Genomic DNA, 12,638 nt, shown 5'->3' with positions numbered 1-12,638 from the left:
GTCAGCAAATATTCTCCTGGCCTCAAAGGTTTCCCAAATGTATCCACTTTGAAGGATAAGACAGGACTGACTCTGCAGTTTTTCATTTGTACAATGAAAATGTCTTAATGCCCACCGTGCAGAGGCCACTGCAGCTCCTGGTCCTCCAGAGGGGAGGCCGCAGGCAGCAGTCTGTTGAGGCGGTCCAGAGGAGGCAGCAGGTCCAGAAGGTGGCTCAGCAGAGGCCTCGCCACCGACACCGGCAGCAGCAGCAAGGAGTTGATTATCTGGCACAGCATGCTGCCTGCTGCCGACACGTAGATCACATCTGGAGACGACAGAGACGTGGCCAGAGGTTAACAACAGTGGGACTGACAAAGGACAAAATGTTTTCTGAAAATTATTTTAGATTACTGGGAGTTTGGGGTTCAGGGTTCACGCTGTTGTAGCATTTTAGCAAGGTAATGAAAAGATTTTCCTATTCCTATCATTTCCATTTAATGTAAATCAAGTATCCTATAGTTTAAAATGACAATATATAAGCGTGATTATTTCTTTGTTTTGTCATGTAGTTTGAACTGCACTGTCTTTGAGTTAGAAGCAAGTGGCAAAACGTGCAAAAGCAAAACAAAATTCTCAGAAATGTATGACCATAATGAGGGCATTTATTTGTTTTAGAAAAGGACGAAGTAAACAAGAGATGAATTAATCGTCTTCACCTTGCAGCTTCTCTTGTATGCTGCCGTTCCAGGAGCTCTCTTTTATCAGAGTGGCCGAGCGGGAGAAGATGTCTGTGGCGTGAGGCAGCAGCAGCTGCAGATGTTTGTGGAGTAAAGCCACACTGCTGGAGTTCTGCAGAAAAACATCAAGGTCCACCAATGAACTGACTTCTCTCACATGAGAATATTATGTGTTCCTGGCACTCAAATCCACTCAATTGGTCAACAAATGGCGCAAAGACAAAAAGCTGCCCAGCTTGGATTTACTTCCCTTCATGCATCATGTACAATAAGTATGGTTTTCTTACAAAGAAGGGCGATTTAATGTAATTTTGTGCCTCATTAACAGGACCATGCGAGTTCTAAAGTTGGACATGCAACAGAAAGTAAATAACCTCATGAAACTGGACAACACGAGGCAGCTGTCCCTTGAGTTTCCTTGGGCATGACCTTGTGCAATCCAAACCTGAACATGATGTTGTAACCAGTGTCAAAGAAGGAATGAGTCACATGACCCTAATGGCACTGGTTCTGCAAGTTTAAATAAGTCTGTGAAGGTTTTCCTTAGGCATAAATGCTATTTTCAACACAATAACCCTTCATTTCTGATAATCTGTGTTTTTTTGCCAACTTCCTGTTGCACATAGTGTGTATGATCTGCACGAAATCAACCACTAAAGATTAAAATTCTTCAACACACTCCAGGCAAAGTTCAGACTGAAAAAAAAAATGGAAGGACGAGTGTCGCAAACCCACTCCAGATCACAAAGTTTCCCATAGGAATGAATGGACCTCTGGGTGACTTGCACACAGTAGAGCTGTTTGGAAATCAGGCGATGGAGTATAAGCATCCTGGTCCATATTTCACAAAATGGGTGTACTCCATATATACAACGTGAATTTATAAATACACTTGTCTTGTCTTATATTTGAACAGGTTGCAGATGAGAAGGGCCCTACCTCAGTGACAGAGTTGATGTGGCAGTACGCCAACAGCTGCTTCTGCAGGGAGCACAGAAGCTGGTGGAGGTGAGCTGGTTGGCTGCTGTCAGAGGAGGATGTACCCTGCTGCAGCTTGTCACTGTTCTTCTCCAGCTCGCCAAAAGCCTGATCCTGCACGACACAAAACACAGAAGAATAACTATCACTAGTTTGTTAACATACTCGAGAAGAATAAATGGATATGACTATATTATAGCCAATAGGAACTGAGTGTGTGTGGATGTGTTTTCATGGCACAAGATTTTGGATGACAGCTTAAAGCTGGTATGAAAGGGATCTATCTATAAAAGAGTCCAGAATAAAAAGCAGCTGTAGATGATGCAGAAATTTTGAGATGCCTTTCAAATTAGCCACTCATCCGTTCTGTTCAAATGGTGCACAAAAGTTATGAGTTAAGTCTTATGAGATACAGAGAATCATTACTTTGTTCAGTCCCCATTTTGTAAACTGCATTTTCAGTATTTTCAAAATTTCTTTCATCCAAATGATTACAGTTTTTTTTCCACTGTATTATATCCTTTATCTAGCTGTCACTTTTCCATTTGTGATTTCCCTCCCAAAGCAGAAAACAGGGCTCTCTTTATGGATACAGCAATGAGAGCAAGCAAAAAGGAAAAAATACAGCAAGAGGCAATGAATCCAAAACAAGCGACTCAAATGCAGAAAGCCTTGCAGTCTAATCATACATTATTGCTCAGACCCGCATAATCACATGGACTTGAAAAGAGCCTGTGTGTGTGTGTGTGTGTGTGTGTGTGTATGTGTGTTACAATCAATAAAAATGCCTTCTTTAGAGAACGAAGCACAGCAACAAGCCACTGCTGTGCCAGGAAAAAAGGCAGCAGGTGATAATAACAAAGGATTATATGAGTCATGCTCTGCCTCCAGCACTCAGATACTGAGAGAAGCCTGGGAGAGTGTAACAGTAGTGCTTGATATGTCGACTTCCTTCCTGAGTAATGTCTGCCTTTGTCGATTCTGAACATATCATAATGATCTGACAGATAAAGGTCTCTTATTGAGTCACACACACACACATGCACACGCGCACACACACACACACACACACACACAGAGACACTCAGTGGAGTCAAACGAGCAAACTCTGTGCTCTCTGGAAGAGCTGAGCCAAACATCATCTGCTTACAGTATAAAAGCCCAGGTTCCTGAGCAGCGTCTTCATGAGGATCTCAGCTAGGTGGGTGTCAGGGTGGCCCGCTGTCGTGCTGTACGTGGGGTCTGGGGAAGCTGTGAAGGCCGGGCCAGAAGAAAGCACCTCGGGGCCGTCAGCAGGCGAGCTGTAACCCAGGAGCGAGGCCACGTGGGTGTGGTCCTGAAGGCTGGTCAGGATGATGTCCAGCTGCATCCTCTGAGGCACAAACACAAGGCAAGTTTATTTGTACAGCACCATTCAAACGCAGGCTCTTCACAGCTTTGGTCTGAAGGTCCACACACATTAACAAATTATCTGAAAAAGTTCTTGGTAAGCAGCTGCCTTGTTGAGTTGATTTTTGAGGTCAGTGGAACCTGTCAAGACATTTTAATCCCATTAACATTGGGAACGCAGAATCCCATACATATTCCCTGTTGTTGAAATGCATGTCGGGAAGATTGGTCAAAACTTTGTAAGAGACCACTTAGAAGAATCAAAAACAACTTTTCACTCTGTCCAAACAACCCACAGAACAAAGTGGGCCATTAACCAAGCAGCTCACGCTGTAAAAGCTACATTTGTCGTCCATCACTGAGCTGACCTTACTGTCTTTCAGTCTACAAGCCACAACTAATGACTCACTGGTTAATGTGAACACACCCTAACTTCAAGGCCTGGCTCACAATCTCCGTTCAAATTCATCCCAAAGGTGTTGGATGGGGTTGAGGTCAGGGCTCTGTGTGGGCCAGTCAACTTCTTCCACACCAAACTCAAAGTCATGTCAGTCAACAGTCATGCTGGAATAGAAAAGGGCCTTCAACAAACTATTGCCACAAAGATGGAAGCATAGCATTGTCCAAAATGTCTTGGTGTGCTGAAGCATTAAGATTTCCCTTCACTGGAAGTCAGGGGCCGAGCCCAAACCCTGGAAAACAGCCCCATGAAGAGGAGTGTCTGGATACTTTTGTCCATATAGTGTACTCAGACCAGAGTGTTAGGCAACATAGGGTACCTGTCCTTTGGAGAGGCTCTCCCATCTGTCGGGGCCCTGAGGCAGCAAAGAGTGGAGAAGCTCCATCCTCTCTCTCAGTGGAGGCAGCAGCATGGTCGCCCCCACCGACAGAGTCTCGATCACCGCCTGAGGGGACGAACACACAACAGCATGCTGTCACGGCCTACGGTCATGTTTCAGATTCACAACTTTATGACTTTTTAAGAAATGACTTCATTTACTCCACATTAATCAAAAAAAGATGAAGGTGCTTCTCAAGGTAACATGAAGTGAAAAGCACAAAGAATAACCCAAAATCCTACTGTAACAGCAAGCATCTTATTTTAACTGAATACAAAATCAAAAAGTGAAAAGAATTAACTATACAGATTTAATTATTATTTACTTAAGAGATTAAAGCGTTCTACATCTTTGCCAGTCAGGAATTTGTTAGTGCAAATAATGCAAGTTTCTGACAAGAAAATAAATAAATAAATAAAACATTTAAAATACTAATATTAATCCAGGTTTGTAGAAAGTAACATTAATTTCACATTCTAATCTATTTTTTCAGACCTGTCAAAATCATACAGAAGACATTTTAAGGTCTATAATTTAAAATTAACATTAAGAGACATTAGATTAAAGGCTCAAAGTCAGATTTTTTTTACTCATTTTATAAGCAACAATGACGGCTCCAACGTCTCTCATGTCAACTTCTGGTGCTTTTCGTTAATTGTATTATTGTAAACTAAACAAAAAATATTTGATGTCGCCTGTGGCTTCACGATTATCTGAAATGTTAAAAATCTATTAAACGTGAACTATGAAAACGTTCAGAAGTGAGCCATCCAAAGTGAATCTTTACAATGTGAATCTTTACAATGTGAAGACTCATCATTATTCAACCTTATTCGTCCAAACAATCCAAATGTTTGAAGTTTTGTCGCACTCTCGTCTCACCTCCTGAATCTCATCTGGCACGGAGGAGTCCATCAGTCTGAACAGCAGGTTCCTCAGGGGCCTGGCCTGCCGACCTAAGATACTGGTGGCCACGCCCCCGGCCAGAGCCAGAGCCAGATGATTGGACAAAAGCCGAAGGCACAGCTTGAGGAAATTATGATGCTCCCTGCAGAAACACGTGAATAAAGAATTATTCAGAAACTGGAGGAGTTAGATGTTCCATAAAGCATTAATCTAAAAATCATAATCTGACACCAGTCTACAACGAGCAAATGAGAGTAATTTGTCAGTATCAGGAATGGTTTGAGGAAGTGCCGTAAATCTTCCCTCTCTTACTTTCCACAGCCACTAAAGCCTCTTTCACACACAGCTCCTGGAAAATTACTGGGATAAGTTTTCAGGCAATAGGTGGGGCAGAATGCACTTAATACCCAACAAGTAACTGTGACGCCAGCTAAGACAACCATAAAAAACAGGCACAGATTCAAATATGTCATCAGCACAGTCTCATGATTGGTTTGTTCATTCGGTTTGCTTTCACCACACAGCTGTACCAGCATTTTCCCTGAAATGTTATGAGGTCTTCAGGTGGGAATTTGTCCAGGTGGTACAGACTTCTCTGGATATCGAGCCCTGCCCCATTACGTGGGGGTCGACTGCAGGTGTGAAAGGGCTTTAACAGTGAAGGTGTGCCTTGCAGGCTGTGTGTGCCTACCTGGATGAAGGGAACGGGAGAGGAGGAATTTCACTGTTGATGCCGTCACAGTAGCGCTCAAGGAAGGAGCGCAAGTGGGAGAAGGTGCTTTCTTCCAGGTCGACACAGTAGGGCCGGTGCCAAGCCACCACTTGCCTAAAGAGCAGAAGTGAGCTAATATTAACAGTTGCTCTAGCAATTCAAGGTGCTTGAATGGATGACTTTGAAAGAATGTGCATCACTGAATCTAAACTGCTGAGTGTTGTTACTGAAACGCAGCTCATTAAAGCAGTTAAAAATGTGTCAGCTCCTCCAACGATCCCTTGAACCAGTCTACCCACTACCCATAAACGGATAATTTGGCCCTTAAAGCACTAAAAAAAGACAAAACTTAAGCAACACACATCAAAATGTCCTGAACTACAATTCCCATGATGCAACTCATTAGTTTTTCATTAAACCCCCTCACCTCATGAATGCCCACCATTGCTGTCAAAGCCCAGTTAGTAACATTGTCTGTCTGTATAAACCGTCTACCCTGGTGACATGGAAAGCTCCGTGCAGGAGACATTAAACGACTGTTTTCACATGCGGGGTCGTACTCTTCGTGACCAGAAAACCAGACCTCATTTGTGCCCTAAAACCACATCAACTCTCTTCTATAAATAAATTCATCTGTCTGTAATGAAGAGCTGCTAGTATTCTGTCAGGGCCAAACAATGCAGACTTAACTTCCTGTAAAATACACATTACAACTACAAATACAAATACACTTACAACTCACACATGTAGGAGTTAGTGATATAACAGATTTTCCCTCCGTCAATAAAAAGCAAAAAGCTGGTAAATTTACATTGTCTCACAGCACATGCTGTCATATCGCTGTACTCCACAAACACGGGTAAACTGTAAAAATACACACAGCACGCCACTTTCATCTGAAAAAGTGCATCTGAAGCTGACCTTTAAGAACAGCTGAATACTGAAATGCTTCTGGAAAACCCACTGCTGTCACCTTCCCTCTGACACACAACAGCAGCACAGACAAGCACGACGCCAACAGAGAAGGAAAAGCTGCGGCACATTTCACATGCAGTCACTGACCTTTGACTTCTGTTGTGCAAACTTATTAAGTACAGAAGCCGGGGGGTGTTGTGACATCAGAACTCGCCTTCACCCTCCCTCCCCCACTAAATGAAGTTCTCCTGTATAACCGGGCTGCAGTCAGCGTTACCTTCACTCGACGTATGAACTCTGACGGTAGCTCACCTGTCTCTTGGCAGGGCTGTCCACGCCAGGCTGTGGGACGTGCCGGCTGAGATCTGCTGAATGGCGACTCCATCCAGGCCGACGACCTTCTTGGGCTTGGTGATTGGCCCTGTGGAGTTCCCCTGACCACACTGGCCCATGGAGTTGTTGCCCCATGCGTACACTTCATTGTCTAGATGGTGGTTTGAGTAGCAGTAATATTAGACATGACTGATGATTTTTTTCATACTGCACGTAAAGTTAGACTCATTAATGACGGTGCAGAAGCTGAAATACTGAAGTTAAGTTAAGAAATAGCTTAAATGTGGTCTGTGTTTTTGCAGTTACATCCTGTTACCAGTGACAGTTCTGCCACATGTTTAAAGAACAACAAAATCTATCTTGTGTCTGCAAAACGGAACTTAAACTGTGTCTGACACAGGCAGCGCATTTAGCATGTACTTTAACACTGAGTGCTGATCCCTGACAGCATGCAAATGTGTTTCTGTTGATGCAGCACCAGCTGTTGAAAGATAACCATCTACAGAGAAGAACAAAACCACAACAGAAAGACAGAGTGGTAGGAAGCTTGGGCATGAAAAAAGAAGAGTCAACTACCATGCGACAAGGCCAAACAGTGACTGTCCCCTATGGAGATGTCCACCACCCGGGTGGTAGCCAGTTCCTCGATCAGTTTGGGCCTGAGCGCCGTGGCCTCAGAAGAACCGCAGCCCAGGCAAGCACCACAGCCCCAAGCGTACACCTACAAATAAGAGACATGAAACAACATTAGCAGACGAGTTCTGCTGTTCACACTGCAAAGCATTTTTATTTTGGTCCTTTCCCCCAAACAAAGACCGTCCTGATGAGAAAACAGTGAGACTAAAGAAAGCAGAGCTTTGTTACATAACGAGTCCTGACCTCAAAATGTCATCCTGTCCGTGTCCAAACAGCTGTCAGTGAGAATGCAAACAGCTGCACCAAACTCTTTAGCACAAATGCTCAAGAAACTCAAGGCTCCACTTTTTCCTCAACAAACCACAGCTTTTATTCTGTTTTGGTTAACAAAAATGATGTCCGACCTGTCCGGTGGAGGTTAAGGCGAGAGACGACTGGCTTCCTGCACACACTTTCCTGATGAACATCCCCTGCAGGGCCTCCACTACTTTTGGCTTGTAGACTCGATTAGTATCACCATGACCCAGTTTTCCTGCAGGACAACAGATGGTTTTTCTTTAGACTGAGTGATTTACAGTATGTGCGCATACTCACATTTTAGTGAAGTGAAACAGTTTAACAGTTTAAATAAATAAAAAATAAAACAAAATTACACCTTTAAATATATCGTAAAATCGAAAAATACTACATGCACACACTTTGAATAAGTAAACGGCAAACTTCAGTGAGTAATCTTTCAACTTACTGGATTACTTGTGACATGAAACATAAGTAAACAAAATAAACAACAAACTTTGTCTTAATGAGGGGTCTACACACCGTTGTCCCCTCCTCCAAAGGACCACACGGTGCGTCCATCCTTTGACAGTGCAATAGTATGGGAGCTACCACAGGACACCTCGCCCACATTGCTGATGTCTTTAACCAGAGTGGGAATGTTTCTGCTGTTGCTGTCACCGTGACCTGCAATCCCAAACAATTAAAAAGGTGAGGCTGTCAACCAATGGAAATTAAGAGAGTGGCAATATGAAGATTTCCCTTCTCAGAACTGAGGTTTGACCTTCTGCTTCTGACACAAATAAGACCTCTGAACCCGCTGCTTTCTACAGCATACACTCATCAGGGGCCTGCTGACACGTGAAGGTGTGAGCAGAAAACGACTGAATTTTCATTTTTGGTTGAACTGTTCCTTTAAATGAACAGCGTGTTACTCTCTGCAGCTAGAGGCCTCGCAGTCGAACAAAAGACATAAGTAGAGTTTTAGCCTGATGAAAATCTTTCTGACGTGACTCAAGCAGATATTGTTCACATACGAATTTTAATGTTTTATTCACGTTAGTCAGTAGACTCATTTTTAGACATTTTAATGCAGACATGCCTTACATTACAATAGAAGAGATTTTAGGATAAATCAGCAGCTTACCTAACCGTCCAAAATCTCCTTCACCCCATGTGTACAGCTCTCCATCCTCGCTGACTGCAGCACTGTGTCTGTAGCCAGCAGACACACAAACCACCACCTGGCGCACACACACATTATGACTGTTTGTCAGTGCCAGCAATCACACAAGCAAAAAGGTATTTACTGAATTTCTCTTGTCCATTTTCAAAACTGGAGGCACACTGAGCTATAAGAAACCCATAGCCAAGGCCCTGGATTTTTATGTCAGCTGACAATTATTATAATCCTCAAGTCTCCTTCTGAGTTTTTACATGACAGCTTCTAGTTCAAAAACAATTCACCACGTGAAGGTGGGCTTACTTTAAACGTGCTACTGTGAACAGAATGAAAATCTGGAATGCAGACCAGGTCAATAAAACACTGCGTGGAGTGAAACCATACCTTCCCCTGTAGTGGCCCCTGGATAAGTTTAGGGTATTTCTGTGTCGAGCTGTTCCCGTGACCCAGTTTGCCATAATCACCGTCACCCCAGCTGAACACCTCACCCTCCGTAGTGAAGGCCAGCGTGTGGCCGTCTGAGCCCTTGGACGACGACACCTTCTTGATGGCTCGGTGCGGTTCAAAGGTCAGCTTCTTGAGCGTTGACTGATTGTTGGAGTCCCCCAGGCCCAAGCGGCCGTAGCTGCCCTTTCCACACGCCCGAACTGAACCATCGGAAGAGATCACAAAAGTGCAGTACTGACCTGCCTCAATCTGCAGAGAAATGAGGGAAAGATGTGTGTGGTGAAAGACGGCAAGCTGACTCGTCCTTGTGTCACTGTGAGTAACTGAGACCAACTGGCAAAATGCTATGGAGAGACGATACGGTATGTCATTAGACACCATATTAAGAGACCCATCTGCCATATGACAGTTTCTCATAATCTATTACATGTCATTATTCCATTAAATTTAATCAAAAGTGCAGAGATACACTTAAAGACAGATCTGTTATCTTCATGGTGTGGTTTCCTGTCCCTGTGAACTGAAAAAGAGAAGACATTGGAGGAGAGCAGTCTTGATGCTGTCTGCCTCCATCTGAAAGTCCCTGTATCAGATTGCCTAACAAATAAAGCATGACGCATTGCTTTGATGTACAGCTGTTTTTTTCTCTGAGGAAGAGCCAGTGAAATTTGAATTTGAATGCATCATCACCATGTCGATGTAACAGCCTTCTTTTATGCCAATCAGTATAATTCAAGCCTTGAGGGGAAATTTTTTTTTCCCTCCTTAAGAGTCAAAACTTGGCCAAACAGTTTTTCTTATGATGAATACAGGCGGACAGACGTCTCCCGTCTCAACATGTGTGAACATACAGCTCCACAGCAGGCACAGTGTGAACCCTGTCCTCTTACTGTCTGTGCATCGGCGAAGCTGGCGGCCAGCTTGGGCTGCAGGATCTTCTCCTGTGTGCCCTCCACGAGCTGGTGGCTGCTGTTACTGCCCCACACATAAACCTCACAGGTTTCAGACACCACGGGCGCCTCGCCGGTCTGTATGCTGTCCGGACTGACACAGGTGCGAGAGTAGTCTGATGCCATCCGACATACCTGAAACCAAAGGACGTGATTACAGAACCGGCCAAGACGTTCACTTAATGACTGCACAGACAGCAGTTCTTAAAATTACATGCACTCTTTCTCCTTACAAGGTCATTCTAAAGACAACATCGTTTTGAGGGAAGGGTGACTTTGAGGAAAATGAATTACATGTTGAAAATGGAGCTTCTGGGTGACGGGTAACAGTGACAGCAACTCTGAGGAGGAGCAACTTGTATGACAGCTGTGCCATCCACTCTTAGAAATCAGCTTGTTGAGGTGTGTTACGTACATACGGCAGGATGATAAATACAATTCTGAAAGTAAAACACTGTAAATTTCTTACTTCTTCAAAAAGACAGAGTGCCGCCTCGTACAAAGAGCACAGGCCATCAGGGGTCCGTGTGGGTTCTCGCCACTGGCTGCGATCTGCAGAGGAGCCCTGAGACCATAACACACTAAGATCAACATGGAATCCAAATAAATACAAACATCACACTCGGCAGCACCAAGCCTTCTAACAGAGCCCACTAAAGGAAACCTTAAATTACTTTATCTGATAGGAACCAAAAACCAAAAAAAGCAAACCGACGCTGGCTATACGACAAAGGATTTGATACATCATCAGGTTTTTATTTCAGGCTTTACTGATTATCTCCATGTAAACGGTCTGAGTTATTCAGAGTGGCTGTCTTTGATATAAGCAACAATTACGACATATACTGAGTTCTGTCTTGAGTAATTTAACAACTAAGAAAAACTTGTCGTCAGCCAATGCTGTTAAACGTTTACTCACCAAAGAGCGTCTCATCTGCATGAGGATGTTCATGAAACAATCATAGCCAATGAGTCCCTCCTGGTTCTGCAGCATCTTATTCTCCTCCATAGTACTGACCACAGCTGATGCGGCCAAGGCCATCTCAATCCACTCGAGCAGGTAGCGGAGGGAGCCCCTCTGGGAAGCCAGCCCGAGCAGGAGCTCTGATGCAAGCCGACGCCCTAAAATATCCGCCCCCGAGTTTGGCATTGTGACTCCTTTCAGGAAAGTAGTGACCTGGGCCAGGCAGTCCAGGCCCATTGGTGGGATCTTGCTCTCGTTGGCCAGAGAGAGGGGTGGCAGGGAGTTGACCACATCAATGGCTGTGTGAATGACATCATTGCACAAGTTTATTGTGCCCCCAGGACCTCCACCCGGGCCAGGTGGAGGAGGCATCATCCAACTCTGGCGCAGCAGAGCAAAAAGAAGGCTGAGGCCGGTGCGAACACCCATCTCAATGAGGGCGTCAGTGCTGGAGCGCGGCCGCTCGCTGACAGAGTGCAGATCGGCCGAGCCAGAGTTGTTCTCCGGAGAGTGCTGCTGCTGCTTGACCTTTCCCTTGTCGTGGTACTTGTTTGAAAGTGCATAGAAGATGCGCTGGAGCACCAGCACACGTTTGCGCAGGGCAGCAGCAAAGGGAGAGTCGGAGCAGACCATCTTGGCCAAAGCCAACTGGCTGCTGAGTAGAGCATCCAGGTAGTGCTCCTGCTCATCGCTGGAGAGGGATTCACGCTCAAAGTCTGGAAGTTGGGGGCCCTTCAGACACAGCACCTGCTGCGGCAGGAGAACGGCCTCTTTGTTGGCCAGCAGCTTTGAGTAGAGCACCGAGACCCCCTCCCGTGTGGCTATTGATTCGCTGTCCTCCGTGATCCATGAGCTGTTTAGGTGCTCCAGCCATTTCAGTTTCACCGGGGGGATCATTAAAGCCATGGCATGTCACTCTGGATCCATCAGTCCTTTAAACATCCAACATTGTACAAAATGTTAACATCAAACTTGTGAACAGCAAGGACTGGACAAAACTCATTTTCACATGCTGTCTTCCAACAAAGGTCACTTTAACATGTGGTTACAAGCCCATAATGTATTCAAGTTGGTCTTGAAATTCCCTGGTCAATTTTGTAAATACAAAGAGGACACGCTTATTTGTATCACCATCTTTTAAATATATACTGGTTGTGTTGCTGTGGTTTGTTCTAGTTCACCTCCATCATTTCCTACAATTCACACAAAGGCAACGCTGCCCATAGAAGCACTACTAAACCGGAAAGAGATAACAACTATTAATTCAAGCATCATTTCACTGAAACATGAAATTTGATTTATTTCATGTAAGAGCAATTCTGTAAAGTGCTTAGTCATGTGCATGCGGAAAGGGCTGAAAAAGCATGGCCACATGATTCAAACAAAGTATA

General features: G+C 44.4%; 1 protein-coding gene across 8 annotated transcripts in view; it reads right to left on the bottom strand.

Moving 5' to 3' along the window:
* The window catches only part of herc1 (HECT and RLD domain containing E3 ubiquitin protein ligase family member 1), a 48,351-nt gene that overhangs the window by 32,500 nt on the left and 3,213 nt on the right, over positions 1-12,638 (bottom strand). For all 8 annotated transcript variants that reach the window (XM_046397003.1, XM_046397030.1, XM_046397039.1 and 5 more), the window contains exons 2-17: positions 11,203-12,179; positions 10,753-10,848; positions 10,224-10,418; positions 9,271-9,582; positions 8,851-8,947; positions 8,247-8,390; positions 7,832-7,959; positions 7,368-7,512; positions 6,771-6,942; positions 5,523-5,657; positions 4,808-4,973; positions 3,866-3,991; positions 2,848-3,069; positions 1,659-1,811; positions 699-831; positions 116-307 (exon numbers count right to left, since the gene is read on the bottom strand). In XM_046397003.1, coding sequence (XP_046252959.1) covers positions 116-307; positions 699-831; positions 1,659-1,811; positions 2,848-3,069; positions 3,866-3,991; positions 4,808-4,973; positions 5,523-5,657; positions 6,771-6,942; positions 7,368-7,512; positions 7,832-7,959; positions 8,247-8,390; positions 8,851-8,947; positions 9,271-9,582; positions 10,224-10,418; positions 10,753-10,848; positions 11,203-12,153 — 3,367 coding nt within the window. In that variant the 5' untranslated portion in view covers positions 12,154-12,179. The remainder of the gene's footprint in view (positions 1-115; positions 308-698; positions 832-1,658; positions 1,812-2,847; positions 3,070-3,865; positions 3,992-4,807; positions 4,974-5,522; positions 5,658-6,770; positions 6,943-7,367; positions 7,513-7,831; positions 7,960-8,246; positions 8,391-8,850; positions 8,948-9,270; positions 9,583-10,223; positions 10,419-10,752; positions 10,849-11,202; positions 12,180-12,638) is intronic.

This window comes from Scatophagus argus, chromosome 1 (genome assembly GCF_020382885.2).
Source record: "Scatophagus argus isolate fScaArg1 chromosome 1, fScaArg1.pri, whole genome shotgun sequence".
Classification (NCBI taxonomy): Eukaryota; Metazoa; Chordata; class Actinopteri; family Scatophagidae; genus Scatophagus; species Scatophagus argus.
The sequence above is the reverse complement of the archived record's forward strand: the minus strand, read 5'-3'. Positions and strand labels throughout refer to the sequence as shown.